Source organism: Festucalex cinctus, chromosome 2 (genome assembly GCF_051991245.1).
Source record: "Festucalex cinctus isolate MCC-2025b chromosome 2, RoL_Fcin_1.0, whole genome shotgun sequence".
Classification (NCBI taxonomy): Eukaryota; Metazoa; Chordata; class Actinopteri; order Syngnathiformes; family Syngnathidae; genus Festucalex; species Festucalex cinctus.
This window is the reverse complement of record NC_135412.1, coordinates 34,737,492-34,756,557: the sequence shown is the minus strand read 5'-3', so window position 1 is coordinate 34,756,557 and position 19,066 is coordinate 34,737,492. Positions and strand designations below refer to the sequence as shown.

At 40.7% G+C, this 19,066-nt stretch overlaps 2 protein-coding genes across 3 annotated transcripts in view; one reads left to right on the top strand and one right to left on the bottom strand.

Annotated features, from left to right (window-relative positions):
* The window catches only part of klhdc8b (kelch domain containing 8B), a 110,467-nt gene that overhangs the window by 79,036 nt on the left and 12,365 nt on the right, over positions 1-19,066 (top strand). Inside the window, exon 6 of the mRNA XM_077514792.1 lies at positions 16,791-16,892. Coding sequence (XP_077370918.1) covers positions 16,791-16,892 — 102 coding nt within the window. The remainder of the gene's footprint in view (positions 1-16,790; positions 16,893-19,066) is intronic.
* Positions 9,106-14,413, bottom strand: LOC144014654 (uncharacterized). 2 transcript variants are annotated; one of them, XM_077514790.1, is made up of 2 exons: positions 14,027-14,413; positions 9,106-13,168 (listed from the first exon to the last, which is right to left on the bottom strand). In XM_077514790.1, the coding sequence occupies exon 2, from the start codon at positions 12,993-12,995 to the stop codon at positions 11,958-11,960; it is 1,038 nt and encodes a 345-aa protein (XP_077370916.1). In that variant the 5' UTR covers positions 12,996-13,168; positions 14,027-14,413; the 3' UTR covers positions 9,106-11,957. The 2 variants fall into 2 exon arrangements, with proteins under 2 accessions (XP_077370916.1, XP_077370917.1); XM_077514791.1 differs by having other exon boundaries at positions 9,106-13,118.

Genomic DNA, 19,066 nt, shown 5'->3' with positions numbered 1-19,066 from the left:
CCGTAAACAGCTGTGGATATGTTGAAGCTCTTTCACTTCACAACAAGATGTGACTGCTAACAACAGGCTTCTTACACAGTTCGGACATGCTGTCGCACAAAGCTATAAATACACCAGAGGGGACTGACAGTGATGATGATGATGATGATGATGATGATGATGATGATGATGAAGGTTTTTTTTGTTTTTTTTGTTTTTTTGCTTGTGTGTATGCCGATTCTATGACATGACATGAATGTCATTAAGCAGTGACAATTATAGATTGATTCACATCTCGGAGGGTGACACATGACCGCTTCTGCACTGTCAATGTACTTGGACTTTGATAATCATGCCTTTAAGATACATTAATCTGTCAGTGTGAAAAACTGCAGTAAGTTTGAGACAGGAGCTTTGAGTGGCTCAAATGAATCATAAATCATACTGTCAATGAGCTGCAATTCAAACTCAAATATTCCGCTGCTAAGTATGTAATACATATTAATCTTACTGTGTCTGCGCTGAATACAAATGTAATCTTGACCTTGCGTTATTGGCTCATTGCCATCAGTGTCAAAGGAGACAGGCAGAAGATTAATAAATCACCTGTTTTAACATAGACTTCTAAAGGCCTCATTCCGAGAAAACACAAAAATGACTTGACTCGACTGTAAAACGAATACCAAACATGCTAAATGGTATTTCATATACCGGTGTGTGTGTGTATATATATATATATATATATATATATATACACGTATAATAATTAAGCACTGCTATTATCCCGTGATTAGAAAGTATATCAAATTTGTTCTTGCTGATTACATCTTTTGCTTACAAAATAATTACAATGTGCAAATGGGTGAGGGAAGAGACAGCAGAGGTACAAACTGGAAGCAGTGTGAAAGCCCCTCAGCTGTCGTCAGACCCTCACAAGTCTAAATCTGTTTGCTCTCCATGGATTGGCACATTTACACTCTCCCTTGGATGTCTTGTTTTGGTGAACACATTTCTTTGAGTTTTTCCTTGATTGCGGTTCCCCCTGCTGTGGTCAAAGCTTTGCGCCTTATTCTTTCTAACACATTCTCTCTGACATATTTTGTTTGCTGCAAAAGGGACAAACTAATACAGTAGTGTTGCATTTGGTACTCAAATTGTACAAAATAATCATCAAGTATTACTTTATATTTATAATATTGTATAGATAAACAAATGGTTTGTATTAGTTATGGGTTTGGTTTAAGCAGGACTTTCGTTCAAAGCAAGCTGGGACAAGATCCAATTCATGGATTATGTCATTATATAAAGTGGATGGGCAACTGGTGGTACATGCTGCACACTTAGTGGCCCCTGATTAATTTTCAAAAACTACAACAACAACAAAATACATGGCGGTGGGGGGGATTATAAACATGTTTCCTTTACGACAGTGTAAACCCGAATACTCGCGGGTGCATCCGTGAGTTGACTTATTTGCACATTGTTTTTTTTTCTTCGTTTTGGTGTTTTGTGGGCAGCAGACTCCTGTTTTTCATAGAAAATGTATATTGGAGGTTGAGCAGCATTTTAAAACTGTAGTGGAATCCCACTCGCTATTCATGGGCCGGCCAGGTCCCTCACACCCATGAATAGCAGGGTTCCACTCTATAGTTTTAAGTTGTAATATAACCATTCACCACTAGAGGGCAGGCATTCATTATATGTTTGAAGCGAGTCTTACACTGTCCTATACTACAGCTTGAGTAGCTGAAGTTGTTATTATTGTTATATATATTTTTTAATTTGGAATGACCTATAAGACAAATACAATACTTCAATAAAATAAAAATGTGAGTGACTTCATTTGTTCTCCCACACAAAGTGTACATTAATGAGATCTTGTATTTAATGTTGATTTGCTGGAGTATGCAGCCATACTTGAATGGTGAGTTTTATGCACAAAAACGCTCTTGCACTGGGATAAAAATAGTAAAAATCACAGTATGTGGTTATTTTTATCACTGTTCAAACCATTTGTTTTTTAAATCTGGGTCTTAAAAATATCTGAACAGTATGCATTTTTCACATATACATGTATTTAGTAAATACATACTTAAAATTGTATTATTGTCACATATCTGGTTAGGAAATGTGCCCTATGTGCCCCCCCCCCAGTAGAAATGATGACGGCTCCCTCCAAAGCTCCCATCACTGATGTAATATTACAAAAAGTAGCTTGCCTTGTGATGAATTAGCCAGAAGGGTGAATATGTATTCAGTGTAGTATCTTTTTCTTTGTTAGATAATAAATGGCAATTCAGCTTTTGGTGCCAGCCATCGCTCACCCTACCGTTGATGTAAGGGAGACTGCAGTGCAATCATTCTTCATTTGTAAGAGCAGCATACTTAGCAATGAAACCACTGGCACAGCCTGTGCACTGTGACGCGTGAATCATGACACTAATGTCTCCTGAAAGAGTGACCTCATCGACAGAGAGCAGTAATAGGTTCGATCTTAATTTTTGTTGACTTCAAACATTTATCCTCTGTAGTTTGATATGTCTTGAAGAAATGGATTCATGAAACGGTTAATCAGAAAACAGCTAGTCTGCTGCTTAGACGGGTTGCAGAAGAAATCATCATAGATTTTGCAGCACAACTGCAAATTACATTATTACATATTATGCTAATTGAGAGAAAGCAAAGTACCGGGTAAGACTTTCAATCTACAACGTTTCATGGATGGAAGACTTTATCTAAAAAAAAAAAAAAAAAAAGTTCCAGGCTATATTGAACCAAGGCACACATTTTACTGTACATTAGAAAAATAGAACATATATTACACAATATATGATGAAAAAAATGGGACTCTCTGACTCCGACATTTGTCTCCAGTGCTCACAAAACACTGCCGATACTTATCTTCATGCTTTATGGTCATGTACTCCAGTGCTGCATTTCTGGACTAAAATCTTGGAAAAGCTCGCTGATATATTAAACTGTAGGCTTCCTTTTTCTCCAAGATTGTGTTTACTAGGTGACTTAACAATAACTGAGCTACCATGTAAACAATCCCAATCTATATTTATAGCCCTTAATATTGCTAAAAAAATAATCCTTGTCAATTGGAAAAATAAACAATCTCTAAATATCGACCACTGGTTAAACTTACTAATAAATTATATCTCAATGGAAAAAATCTCTGCCTTAAATAAAAATCAAGTATCATGATTTAAACAAATATGGTCTATGTACATAGAATATTTTAATCTTAATTTGGCAACTTAATCCTGCCAAGATTCTGCCTGTTAACGAGAGCCACCGGTGGGGACCGGTGGGGCGCTGTGGGGGCCCGCTGGGCCTCGTTCTGCGGCCTTGGGCTCGGGGGTGTGGGCCGGGGCTGGGGCGGGGGTGTTCCGGGCGTCTGGGTCGGCTCACCGACCGGTGTCCGCTCGGGTGGCTTGGGGGTGGCCTTGGTGCTGCCGCGGCCTGGGGATTTCGGGGGGGGGGGCGGTGCTCGCTTTGCTGGACCGCGGTTGACGGCTTCTTTCTTTGGTGGTGGTCCTTATGCATGCCAGATCCGTGGCACCAGCATCTACTGAAACTCAACAGAAGTAGCCTCTCCCTCCCACAGCCCCTTGAATCAGTGGGTGCTGGTGTCTGTGGATCTCACTTTGCTTTATCTATCCTTCCCTCCTTCCTCTCTTTAGTTTTTCCTCTGGTCACTTGAGATCTCAATTTATTGGAAGTTTGAGGTTTCTGGGGTTGGCATAAGACTCTGGTTTTGTAACCACGCAGGAGGGGTTTTGTTGGTGCTGGATTTCACTTTGATGGATTGGATGTACTGGCTTCTATGGATCTCACTCTGCCTTATCGATCCTTCCCTCCTTCCTCTCTTTAGTTTTACCTCTGGTCTCTTGAGATCTCGCTAAATTTGCTGGAATTTAGAGGCTTCTGGGGTTGGCGTAAGACTTTGTTTTTGTAATCATGGGGAAGGCAGGAAGTGTTTGGTCGGTGCTGGATTTCACTTTGATTTATCTTTCTTTTCTCTTTATTTTTTTCTGACCTTTTCTCTGGTCTCCTGACCATTTAAACCTCACGACTCTGGCAAGATTCTGAAGTACCTGGTTAAGGCGAAGGGTAATGGGATATTTATAAGGCTTTAGGTGAATTAATGAGTATAAATTTATACGTATTTGCACGCACACGCACGCACGCGCACGCACGCACGCAAACGCACGCACGCAAACGCACACACGCAAACGCACGCACACACACACAAAAAAAAAAAGAGCAATGATGATAAGACGTTGAATCGGTAAGACTACCGAATGAACAATTCTGAGCTCTAAAAAAACAAAAAAAACAAACAAAAAAAAAAAAATTAAAAAAAAAAAATAAAAAAAAAAAAAGAAAAGAAAAATTTCATGGCACACCACCAAACACAAATATCGCAAGAAGTAGCCTACTGTGTCGAAAATAGCATTGAGCTTACTTAGTCACCAATTTGCTTCACTCAGTATGAAATGTGGACTTGTTTAGTTGGACAGGTTTTTTTTTTGTACCTACCCACAATGCAAATTCATGTAAAGCAAATACAGTGAGGCTCCACTACCTGGTGTAAGTCAGGATGTCCTTACATTTGCATCACCCTCAATTTTGGCACTACCGGAGCTTGTGTTTTCAGTCAATTCTGTTGGCAAGCGCCTGCTTCTCAGCAAGAATCAGGGGGCTGCAATGACTTCAATTTTATTGCAGTTGGCTCATGCATTTGAATGAGGATTAGCTTGGAGGCTCAGGCATCATATCAAGAAGAAAACCATTCATGGAATTCAACTGTAATGTGTTTGTAGTTCAGGGTTTGTGGTATGCTTATGACAGTGGAACGGATTAATGGCAAGTTGTACTTGTCAGGCTAGCCTCAAGACAAATCTGCATTGACTAAGTGCAAGGCCAAATAGAACCATTAGCAGGCTGGTGCAGCCTGCATTTCTTGCACCCCACTGTTCTCGAACATCCCCCACAGCCCTGCTAGATACGACTGAGTTGCCGTAATCGCTGTGTCAAGGATCATCTGCTTAACAAACATCGTTCAACAAATGCAGCTTAGGTTTGGGTCCTCATGCTGGTGCTGAGCCACTTGGGTAAAATACTATTCCTGCCATTCCTCCAGGGATAAATTGAGCACTCTCTCAATTCTCTTAAGAGGTGCAGATTAGTGAATTGATCACAGGCTGATCAATAGCAGTGAGGAATTAATCACACCCGCATTGCAGCACTTGTCTAAAGCTGTGCACACAAGAGATTGAGTGTGTGTTTATGTATTTAGAGCTACTGTCTCCCTCGTAACATAAATGACATCATAAAAAAAAAGAGAAAAAAAGTATGTACTGCACTTATGGTACCAATTATGCTATTTATTTTGGTTGCACACATCACAGTGGATTACACAGGAGTTAGGCAGTTCTCATTTTAACATATGACTGTGTTTATGCTCATATTTGAAATGTGTTATCTTATATATATATATATATATATATATATATATATATATATATATATATATATATATATATATATATATATATATATATATATATATAATTGACTGATTTTATGTTTCTTTTATGTTAATTTTTTCTTTTCTGCTGTCTCTCTGTTTGTGTGTTTCTGCTGTTATGTTTATGTTCAATAAAATCAATCAATCAATATATATATATATTTGCAAAATAATTAAATTACAGTATTCTCATAATATCACACATTTATTGTAAAATTCACACTTTTCTCTGTAGACTGTAGATATCTATTTTTTTTTTACAAAATCATCATCGTTATTATTATCATTATTATTATTATTATTATTATTATTATTATTATTATTATCTTTCTAATCTCCATCATAAAAGAGCTTTGAGGTTTGCTTGTTTGTGAGCAGGAGTAGGAGACAGACAGGTGTTTCTCAGGGTTGCAATTTGGGGTTGACGCGAACTCGGCTGCTCAGGTGGTGGTCTGCCATCTACAAGTAATGCAGCAGCCCAAGATTTTTTTTGTGCACCTTGACAGCTTCCACCTAAAGCAACATATTGACAAACATATTATTACCAATAAAAGTCACCATTACGCTGAAAGTAGTTCTTGTAGTTGGTGAGAGCAATGCGCTTGCTGTAACGAGCTTGACCCATCTTGAGTTAATGGGAGACGACGACACCTGGAGTCTACTCCATAATTAGTTTTTGTTCACCATCATTGCAGAAAATTTGTATTCACAAAGATATGATGTTGGAAATTGAAACAAATGCAGGATTCAGTGCTTATTTGCATTTGCCATTCTCTCATTTGCGAGTCAGTTCCCACATATTATGCAGAGCAGGCTTGGTGTGTGAGATCCACCTGTAGCAACCCTTATTTAATATTGTCTCTTCAATGCAGCTTTTATTTTTTCATGGAAGCCGTAGGCTCTTGGCCTTTTCCTCTTTCCGAAGTATTTCTCCAAAGATGTTTTTTTATTTAATCCTAACTTTTGTGCGCTTGTGGGCTTACAAGACGTTTTGTTCTTTACTACTGCATCACATTAGTGCAGTCCTCCAATACTGCAACCCCCTTCCCCCACCCCACCCGAGGAGGCTGCAGGGGAATGGCGATGCCTGGGGCCGTGTCTGACCTGGGGGACATGCTTTTTGCCCTATACATGAATAAAGTGTAATTGCACATCTACTCATTTGTTTTTTTAAACTTTCAGTCAAAATCTTTTCTGTGACAAATTAAATAAAAAGGGCGGCAGTCTCTTGTTTTCAGTGAACAAGTGTGACGTCATCTTAAAGTAGTCACATAAGCAATGTGTTTTTATATTGATACATATTTTTCCATTTTCATTCCATTTTCCATTTTTGCATTTCCAGATTTTTCCATCATGGGCGTTAAATGTTTTTTTCTTCCTGGGTGGGGCATAACCAAAAATAATTGAGAAGCAGCGCATTAGCGAGATGACTGGTTGGACATGCATACGGAGCCACAGGAGATGGAGCTGATTTATTATTATTATTATTTCTTTTTTTAAATGTCCAGCTACTAATGGTAAACAAAACTTTTTTAGTCAATCTTCATTGGTGGTTGGGTACTGCTCCTGTAATTGGTCAGTGACAACCTGTTCTTTCTGTCCTTCATCTGACGAGACACGCTTTTAAACAAAGGAAGGTTTTTGTTCATAGCGACAGAGTGACAAACTGAGACTAAGTTAAGATGAAGTGCAACGCTCAAATCCTTGCAACACTCCAAATATATCTGGTCCATTAATTGTGATAACTATTAGATTCATCTGCATTCCTGTTGGAGGTTTCAACCTGCTGTCTGACAGCTTGTTGCAAACCGATGTAATGGCAGCAGCTTGTGTTCACTTAATTTGTCTCCGATTAAGAGAGAGCCACACATGCTGTACAGCAAAGCACTGCACATGATTTGGGTAGGCTCGGAGTAAAAATAAATCCTTCAGAAATTGAGCACATTATTCCACACATGCTCAGAGGTGAATCCAACACTAATGAATGACTGCCCAAAGTCAACTGGGATCCAGGCTCCAGCTCACCCGTGACCCTGAATAGGATGAGAGGTTAAAATTACATGGATTTTTAAATATAAGGAGGAGATTCAGGCAAGATGACAACAGAAAGAGATGCTCTTCTTAGATAGTTTTATCCCACACATATTTGTGGATCTCTTTGGGGGTTTGACCATAATTTTCCATGCAGAGTACACCAATCTGCGAGTAGTTGGTGACCAATCTGGGGTGGACCACACCTCCAGTCCAAAGTCAGATGGGATAAACTCAAGCTGACCCACTCATACTCCGTCTTGAGCATAGGTGTCAAACTGAATCCCTCGAGGACCGCAGCCCTACAGGTTTTCGAGGCCTCCCATTTTCAACACAGCTGATTCATATTTAAGCTCATCAGCAAGCTATGCAGGAGCCTGATAATTATCCTGATCATTGAATCAGGTGCGTTGGAGTAGAGAAGCCTAGAAAACATGCAGTGCTCCGGCCCTTGAGGACCGGATCTCGACACATATGGTCTTGAGGATAAACAGATTTCCAGGACAGACTTAAAGAACTGCTGTTGTGCACATTGTTTATGTGGAGTGAATACATACAGTTGCAATGAATTATATACTAAATAGTATGTGCGCTGTAGTCTATGCTATGTAGACTTAAAACTCTGAAGTGATTTTTTTTTTTTTTTTGGTGAAATTTTTACTGTGGCGCTGCAGCACAATACTGGCAATACTACCCAGTGAAATCTGTCCGGCGATGCCGATTGATGAGCCTCATGTAAAAGTGGTTGGTTGGACTCATAACACTAAAGAAGTGAGGTTACACTTATATACTAGGGCCCAACAGATTAATCAGCTGCCAATTTTAATTGGCCAATGTTTTTTTTGGACCCGCCTCCCCCAACAAATTATTGTAATGTAATTGATTATCAGCATTAACTATCAGAAAATGGTCGGAAATGCAGAGATTGAACAAGTTAATTAATCTTACCATTGGTTCAATTTAAGATGTGTTTGTTTACCCAGCAAAAATAGTTTTTTGCTGAATCCAACCTCATAAATAAAACATATTTTCCCAAAATAGAATGTAAAAAAGGTAAAGTTTATGGACTAGTCAACTGTAATGCCATTTGAGATCATATCTGAGTGATTCTAAATCTGACACTTTACAATATGAGAACTATAGACCAAAATTATTTAGCTTTTATTGCCATAGATCAGGGCGGCACGGTAGTCGAGTGGTTAGCACGTCTGCTTCCCACTTCTGAGGTCTCCGGTTCGAGTCCAGGCTCGGACCTTCCTGGGTGGAGTTTGCATGTTCTCCCCGTGCCCGCGTGGGTCTTCTCCGGGTACTCCATTCTCCTCCCACATTCCAAAGACATGCATGGCAGGTTAATTGGGCGCTCTGAATTGTCCCTAGGTGTGCGTGTGAGTGTGGATGGTTGTTCGTCTCTGTGTGCCCTGCGATTGGTTGGCAACCAGTACAGGGTGTAGTTATGATTTTTGTCTACGTGATTTGACATTGAACATGCTGTGTGTGAACACTGTTGTGGAATTTTCAGCAGTTAGGCGAGATGAATAAAATAGTCTGGAAAACAATTTGTCTTTTGGGTTTCTTTATATTTGAAGCTTCAAATATACACAAGTCTAACAGAGCAGTGTACAAGATAGTGGTCTGTGAGAGAGTGCAAAAACCAAACAAACAAACAAAAACACAAAAACAAATGTTAATGTTTAAGCCGTCAGCATCCTCCATTAGATAGAGAGACCTGAGAGCAGGTGTATATATGCTATGTGACACTTTGAAAACATCATAAATGCATAATCAAAGGAGTGTGTGTGTGTGTGTGTGTGTGTGTGTCCAATCTGTGATGGCTTCACAGTGTTTAATCCAAGGATCCAGATCCCTCCACTTATCAATATATGCCTTTGAGAGTGAAATGTGTGGCCTGGCTCCAACTAAAATTTTAGTTGTGTGGGTGTGTAAGAGAGACAGAGATAGCGCTGCGCATGGAATTCCAATAAAAGGTACACAACGTAAGATGATCATCAACAGCAGAAAAAAAAAACTCCTGCTCATAATCACAATCGGGGCCCCGAGGCACATGGGCAGTACAGTTAAGGGAATGAATTGGCATAAAATCAGCCCGTGACGATACCATTGTTCGTGCTTGGGCCAGCAATTTAGACGCAGTAGATTATGGAATAAACCATAAATAAACATACAAGCTCGTGGCAAAATTTAGGAAAAAAACTAGAGAACATATAGACCTAGTTTACATATATCCCAACAATTTAAATACAATAGATTAGTATGAATTGGATGATCAAAGTCCTCTTAGTCAATTACTCTTAGTGGTTTCGTGAACCTTTCCTTCACTGTAATCACCGTAGCACCAACTGAATGCGCAAATTGACCAGACATTTAACATATAGGCAGGTCGGACTCTTTTACAAGAGAATATATAGCTCCTGAGTCCACAAATAATGTAATATCTTTTCCTGAATATTCAAAATAATCTATAGAAATTTTGGAAGGCCTTAGATTACTATTAGATGGGTTTCTGTTAGGGGTGTCACGATTCGCCAACTCCACGATTCGATTTAAATTTCGATTTTGGGGTCACGATTCGATTTTTTTTTCGATTTTTTTTTTTTTATTTTTTTCTCCGCTCCCCCACTTTATAACACAGAGGCATATGCTTCTGTAGGCTAAGGCTAGTCTATGATCATTGGTTCTATTCATTGTACAGTAAATCTTATTTCAAAAGATCGGCTACATATAGGTGATGCAATTTCCATATTATTTTTGTGTAAATTTATGTAATATATGATAATTGACATTAGGCAGGAATGATCAAATTCAAAGAATGTATTTACAATATAAAGTTAACCGTCTTGTTCTTACTGAAGTGTAAAATAAAAAATAAAAAAACAAAAACAAAAAGTCACAGTGGGTGCCTGCCATCTATTGACTGTTTTTGGTTACAACAGTGTGCTGTGCGTTCCTCTTAAAATAATGTGCAACAACAACAAAAAATATATTGTATCCAAAGTCATGGAACAAATACAGCCTGAACAAACTATATCCCAACATTTACAGTTGCTGGGCATACTGTAGCGTGGTTCAAGTACACTAATTAAATGTTTGAATCCAGCGTTTTCCACAGCCGAATAAGGCTGCAGGTCTGCTGCTATAAATAGACCTATGGATCTGGCGTTTCGCGCGAGCTGAAGTGTGTGGAAGTTTCACTGTAAATGAGGATGAAATAGTTGGTTGGACCGTTGTTTTTCCACTTCTAGTTGAATTTGATAAATCTAAATCTTTGTGATGCCTGCGTAAATGTCCCGTCATGTTTGTCGTGTTTCCCGTGGCCGAGTACAGTACGCGCACATAGCATATCTTGCAAACTGTGGTCTTTTTATCGACAACGTGAACGTTGTCGACATAACTCACCGGGAACGCAAAATGTTTCCAAACTGGTGACGAGAGAAGCGGGAGCGGCTTGAAGCACCATTGCTGTGTCTGTCCGCGCTTGCCATCATGACTGCAGGAGAAGTCAGCTAACCCCGGGTTTTCACTGACTGCGGTTGCGGTGCGGTGCGTCTTGACTGCGTGCTCCGGACGGGTCAATTTTTTTGTCAATCCACACCGGCTCCGCACAGCTGCGGTCCGGCAGCTCCGTCGCCGCCCACTTCCCAACGTATCTCGCGGGACCGTGCGCGCGCGATCATGTGGCATTTCACAACGACAAACATACAGAAAGTCTGTGCTTCTTCTGCTATGAGATTCCATGCAGCATCTTTTTTTTGGTTGTCCTTGTAAGTATATTAATAACGAGAGTCGGGTCAGTGCGTGCTCAAGGCGAGCGCCACTCTTTATTTCTGTCTTCCGCGTCCGGCTGCCGCTCAGTACGGCAAGCGAGATGGGCACAACAAGCAATCGCGAACATCAAACTCACAATACATTACAGTCTTTATAAAAAGGATGTGCCGTGTCATATATTATTTTGTGGTTTTCCACCTCCAATTTATTAAACCTCTCCGCGTCCATGTTCGCTGGTGTCTAAACCGTGAATGAGCACATGGCCCGGCGACGCCCACGTCACGTTCTGCTGATAAGCTTGCGAAATAGGAGCTGGCGAGTGTTTTTTTCTGAAAGGTAACCGGAAATTTATTTTGAAACTGCCTCTGTCTTCCTGTCCCGCTCGATGTGTTTTGTGCTAGCTTGCCATTTGCCGGAGGCCTACCGCTGCGGCGTCCGGCAAAAATAGAAAATAGGTCTATCCTTGCGGAAGGCTTGCGGCACGCCGGCGGCGGCGGGGGGGGGGGGCATCGAATCGAGTGTCCTCTCTTCTATTTCGATGCTCGAAATCGTGACGTAATTTCGATCGATTTCGATAAAAAATCGAAATCGTGACACCCTTAGTTTCTGTGGGTGGCATACTTTGTTATTCAAGTCTTTGGATGGTCTCTGGTGTGTGTGTGTGCGCGTCACTTCCCTTTTTAAATGCTGGAGGCTGAGGTTCCGTCTCCGTCGACCGCATCGCCCCCTCTCCCTCGCGCCCCCAGTCAGACTGGAACGGCTGCAAAGTCTGTGAGTTGGGCCTTGTAGGTGACATCTTTGTGATGTTTTTTTTCTCCTTCTTCTTGTTTCTGGCCATGCAATCTTGGGCATGAAGGGCATGGCGGCGTATGTCTTCGAGGCGAGCCTCATTGACACAGACACATGATTTGTTGACAGCATCTGCCAATGGAGGTAGGAGGCCATTGCGGAAAGCATTACTGAGATGAACCTCCCATGGGCTGGGTGTCGCTTCCATGACAGTTGGTTCTGTGAGGCCACTGTTGTCCTTGAAAACCTTGTACAGGCGACTGAAATAGTCAGCGACAGTCTCGTCCGCATTTTGCCGGCACTTTGTGACCTTTGACATGTCCATTCGGCGGGGAAACCGAATCGTAATTTCCCCACACAACACATTGAGGCAGCCCTCATATGCAGCATTGTCCGGGTGGCCCCACCTGGGATTGACGGGGCGATGATTGCTGGTCACAAAATTGGCGATTTTCATGTGATCAGTTGGGCCCAATTTCATCATGAGGAGGTGATTCAGTTCAGGCACAGTGGGCGTAAACTGCTGGCAAAAGGTGAGAAGCGCTGCGGCAAATGTCCCTCCATCAGCGATATCAGGGAGATGATGGAGATTGTCTTTCATATCTTGATAAGTCCAGGGCCGAAACACAAAGGCTGCCTCACCCGTGGGGCCCATGATTTGGACCATGGGAGCAGTGAGAATTTTGCTCTCTGGCTCATCCTCAATGGGCTGTTGTAGAGTGTCGAGCTGTCGGTAAGAGCGGGTGCGAAGGCCAACAGGAGTCGAGGTCACCGCTGGTGTGGAGGGGGAGGCAGGCAAACTTTCACTCAACCAGGATGCCGGGGAAGGCCCAGGAGCGGCATCAGGAACATGGTGAGGTCCATATGTGGGCATTAGCCCCACATATGCATGAGGGGATTGAGGGAAGCATGGTGGGGTTGGAGCAGGTTGAGTCAGTGAAAGGGGTGGTGGGACTGGAACTTGCTGCGGCAGGAAAGGAGGCGAAGTTGGAACTTTCTGCGGCAGAGGAAAAGGAGGTGCACAGTCAAGGAGAGGGTCCCTCGTGCCTGTAAAAGAAGGGTAAAGACGGTGACCAGACTGGTGTTCTGCATCCACACTGTTTTGATCCTTTTCATTTACAACTTTCTCTTTTCCTTTCACTGGCAACTTGGCCATTTGACTTTGAACTTGCTTTTTGTCACGACGTTGTGCTTCCTTTTCCCACAAACACAAACATTCCATATGGCACTCTATAGCCTTAAGGTCAGCCACTTTCAGCATTTTTTTACTTTTCAATTCCTCAATTTTTCCTTCAGTCTCAACAGTTGGTTCGAACTCAATGACCCTCCTTCTGGAAACCCAAATTCAGACATCCAGACATTTAAACACGCAATGGACTTTGGACCATACTTCCTCACCATGTCGTCAACTATTGGCCACTCAGGAGGTAAAGCCTCCTTACTCTGTTGCTTTCCCATCTTAGAAGTATCCTAGTTTCCCTCCAATATAAGAACAGCCGTCAAAATTGTATCTTTCTCAAGAGATAAATGAGTTTCGCAATCTCAAGAGATCAACAATTAAATAAGACACAGACGTCTCTGTGAATCACTTTGTTTACAGGTACAAAGAAAAAAAAAACGTTGATAACCACCAACACTGCAAAAATAGTTCACTCTTGCAGTGCAGTAGTTGAATCAACCTCAAGTTGTTAATAAGCAAAACCCCTGCTTAAAATCCTAAGACCAACTCTACGAACCTCAGGTTTCCCGGAAAAACCCTACGCTGGCCAAGACGTTGACGACAGGACTTGGTGGTCACGAATTTAGAATATATTTATATATATTCTCACTTACCCAATTGAATTAGAACAAAATCAAATTCCAAATATTTTGAACTAAAACAAAATTAGAAAATACACATCTCACCGAATCCTGGTGAAAATGTTGAGTTCGTTGGATAGACGTGAAGTCGACCGGATCCACCCAAGGGGTCGGTCCTCTCGTCTCGAGAATTTTTGCTGAGGTAGAGGGGAGTCTGAATTAGACCCCGGAGGCCACCCACCGACGTACCTGAGGTTCACCGACGGATCTTCAGTCATCCCACTTCTGACACCAAATTGTTGTGGAATTTTCAGCAGTTAGGCGAGATGAATAAAATAGTCTGGAAAACAATTTGTCATTTGGGTTTCTTTATATTTGAAGCTTCAAATATACACAAGTCTAACAGAGCAGTGTACAAGATAGTGGTCTGTGAGAGAGTGCGCAGAAAGACGAAAGCAAGATTCTTTTAGGAATTTGGGAGGCGAAGGGAGGGTCAACTGGACAGGAAGATATGCAGTCTCTTCCGAGCAAGCTTATCAGTGAAGGTCACTTTGTTATTCCTTCATGTACAAAGAATGAGCAGTCCATAGTGAAACAAACTCCAGGTGTCCATAATACAATACAGTACAAACTTATGTTAATACATGTTAAATAATTATTTTCCATAACAACACCTCTATTGTATCTGACTATATAGTACCTGCTGATACTTCTGTTTCGAACTCAAGTCTTTTTGAGCGTGTATTATTGAGCTTGGTAAAAGCAGCAGAGTGCTGCTGTCTGTCTGGAATGGCAAAGCAGGAGAAAGGAGAGGATTGATTCAGAGCTTTAAATAAATATCCTCTCCTCCAGCTGGGTCCACCAGACACATATCTGCCCCCCCCACACACACACACACACGCACACACACACACACACACACACACACACACACACACACACACACACACACACACACACACACATATATATATATATATATATATATATATATATATATATATATATTTATTCTCATTACTATTTACATTAATGTAGATTCTCACTGAAGGCAACAAAACTAAGTATGATGTACTTAAAAAAGTTGAAATAACATGTTTTACATTCTAGTTTCTTCAAAATAGCAACCCTTTGTTCTTATTACTGCTTTGCACACTCTTGGCATTCGCACCTCTGGGAACCATTTCAGGTGACTACTCTTGAAGCCCATCGAGGGAATGCCAAGAGTGTGCAAAAAAAAAAAAAATCATCAGAGCAAAGAGTGACTATTTAGAAGAAACTAGAATACAAAATATGACATACATAACTCCACGTGTTCACTCATGGTTTTGATGCCTTCAGTGAGAATCTAAAATGCAAATAGTCATGAAAAAAAAGAAAATGCTTTCATGAGAAGGTGTCTTGCTAGGCATTGCATCAGAAAAAAAAAGGCACAAATATGATTTGTCAGTTAAGAAATAAATCCAGAGAGAACAAGTCATGGCCATCTGTGAGTTTATCTCTCAAGATGGCATGGCAGTAATCATTAGAAGCTTGAATACCTTTCTGAAAACGTTACTCTAGGCTCCTCTCCTCTCACATTTGCATGTTATCTGACTTTCCAATTAGCTACGGCCGAATGGCTGATATTTTGCAGGCAGAAAATATGTCAGAGAAGTTATAGAGGCATCGCCCTTCCTTCCTCTGACTGCAACTCTCCAGCTACATCCAGTTATCTGTTAACATGAAGTGCCTTTCCTCTGCAACAATTATCTTGGGTAGTGATGAAGAGAACATTTTGAAGAGCGGCCTAGAAATGTAAACAGGAAATTATCAGTCGTTTGCATGAACCAAACGTGAATGGACAAAAACTGCTCAAATATGTCTTGCTGTTGTTGATGCTAATGCAGTCATACTCCAGGGATTTTGTGTTGTGTTCAAAACTGGTGAGCATTTCATGCGGAGTTTGTTTCCCCAGGCTGTGCACATATAAGCAAACACAATTCTGTGAGACGGGATAACCTGTCACACCTTTTCCTAAATCCACCTGAGGAAGCAGCAATAGAAATTTAGAAGTGGTTTGTTACTGTCACATCCACTGGGATTCTGTTCAATCAGGACAAAAGCACAACTACATTCTGTTAGTTTTAGCAATTGGCTGTGTTTTCATGTTTAAGTGTCTTAGTTTCTATTTTTGATGATTTGTATTCATGATATTTCAACTTTACTTACACTTTTGTCTTCAATTCCGATCAAACAGCTGCTATTGCAAGTACCAAGTCAATTGTTAAGAAAGGCCGCGTTGCCTATTTAACATCACATGTGCTTGATTGGTTTGTTCATTTTGTTTGACCGACCCCATTCTTATCAACTTGAATCATGAATTTCATCCATCCATCCATCCATCCATTTTCTTAACTGCTTACTCCTCACAAGGGTCGCGGGGGGTGCTGGAGCCTATCCCAGCCAGCTTCGGGCAGTAGGCGGAGTACACCCTGAACTGCCAGCCAATTTCAGGAATCATGAATTTGTTGTATCGAATAATCACATTCTTCTTTTGGATTGTTGTCACTCCAGTTTACAATTTGAAGGGCCTATCAAGCTTCCAATTTTCTGTCCAATTTTCTGTTTTTCTGGTTTAGCATGACTCGTTTGAATATCTAAGCCTTTTGTTATATAGCAAAATGAATGATGGAAAATCCTTGTTGCAACTTCTCAAGTCAATGTATTGTTCATTTCATGTTGGTAATGTCTTTGGGAGAGGCTGACCCTGTCAAGGACAAGTGTTAGATACGGAACTGCCTCATAAGCTAATCTTTGAAATGTGCTTTTTTGGTAAAGTTGACTCAAACAAAACTCATTTCTTTGTCCTCTCTGTCACCTCTTTCAGGTATCTGGATCAAACCCAGTCGAACGTCAAAGATGCGAGAGAAGAGGGCGGACTTTGTAGCCGGTTGTCTTGGCGGACGGGTCATTGCGGCTGGTGGTCTCGGTCAGTACTTTTTGACCTTTGCTCTTTTTCATGTGTTAGTAATGCTGTGTAGACCAAGAAGGAATTTAGTGGTAAGTGTACAGCCATTACCGGACCTGCTTCAATCATGAATTGATTTCAGAAAGCATCTTTACCGTTGACAAACATTGTCACATGTCACATTACCATACTGTACACTCCCGGAAAATAAAGTGCATTATTGTACCTTTAGGAGTACAAGGGCTTGTCACTTCGGCAGGAACCACAGGCCACACAATTTGAATTGCGTAGGTAAATATCGGTACCCTCATGCTATGACACCCTATAAAGAACATGGTTGAACATTTGAGGACAATTTTTCTATATTGCTGGTGTTGGGTTGACACCTCTTTCGTCAAATTTCATAATTTTTCAAAAATCTATGCTTTAGGTCAGTCACATGTGTGGCTGTCATTTTTACGAATTCTTGACCAATCAAAATGGCTTGCTCTCTTTGACGATGCAATATTAAGGGTTGCAAACATGCCATTTTTGGGGCCCCCTGAAAAGTGGCCATTTTGGAGGAACAAGGTTTTGGCCAGCGATATATACATGATTTGAACAAAAGTATCGAGGCGGTGAGTATGTGGTTACTGCACCAGAAAAAAAGAAAATGTGTCATTTATTGCTCTTTCATTCCAAACTCATCCAGGCACGCAAGCAGAAAATAGCTCTCCTCGAGGTGTTCCCAAAACACTGGAAGCATACAATTGTCCAAAATGTATTGGTAAGATGAAAAATTTAAATCCAGAGTGAAATAGTCCAACTATTGTCTGTTAAGATACTTTTGTCTACGTAATATATGCACAGTCAAGTAACTAAGACGGACAGAAAACGTCCACACATCTGGAATGAAATATAACATATACGATATTATGCATTGTCTACTGTGGAACAAAAATGGAGCCTTAGTGTAAAAATATTGCCAGGTCTTGCAGAGGGAAAAATGTGTTCAACCCCCCTGGAGCAAAAATACTCACCCAATCATTGCAACATACTGTGATGAACACATTTTATTTTCTCAGGGACATTCTGTTCATCATAGTGCTTATCCTCATTAGGGTGTTGGGTACACCCTGGACTGGACAACCATTCACAGTACATTCATTACATTATGCACATTTAAGAGTCTTAATTTAATGGGGATTAAAGCAGGGACCACCTGACTGTGGCAGGCATGTTAACCACTCAAGCACCGTGCTGCCACAGAAGTTTCTAAATTGCCCATACAAGTGAGTGTGAAATGTGACTGGTTGTGCCCAGAGATTGTACCTTGCTCCTCATCCAAAATCAGCTGGGCTGTTCTCCAGCTCACCCATGATGAGCACAAGCGCTATGGAAAATGGATGGATGAAGTTTCAAAAGACTTTGTCCCAGGAAGTAAGGCCTGACACACAATATTAACAATATTTCATAGAAGAAATCATAAAATATTAACAAATATTTAATTACAGTATCTCCAAGTAATTTACAGCATAACTGCTGCAGATCATCCCCATAATCTGTGTTGAATTCATGCCACACCCCAAAAATACTCTACCATTAGTATGGTGTCCTGACGTTTTCCTCAAAACACACACAAGAATTCGAAGACTTGAATTGATGAAGACAGTATTCCATGCAGTTCATTAACATATTATTGCTCTTTTACATTACAAGTTTGTCTTTTGGGGTAAAAAAATATTTTATTTGGACAGTCTCTGCCCCAAAGGCTGCTTTTGGCACAGTAAAACATGATCATGTATCAATTCTAAAATATTGATCACTAATTATGTAAATGTTACGAAGAATTGTTAAACTCAAGCTCAGTGCAGTTCATGACAAATACAGAGAAAATATCTTGTCAAACTTAATTAGTCTCCCACACACAGACGTATTCTAAATGAAAATTAATTCTCCATCAACTTTTCATTTTCTCCTTGACTGAACAAAATTGGTTCAAGTAAATACAGCGTGAGCAATCGTTACAATTAATCAGAGGTGAGATGTTTTTTTTGTTTTTTTCCCACTCAATGACATGCTTGTTAAGCAGATATTGACTCGGTTGTGCAAGTGTAAGTAACATTACTCATTGCAAACTTTTATGTATTTAATTTAAATGCATTTCTTCTTGTCTAGTGTCTCTTTGTAGAGCAAGCACATATGCATGCACACGC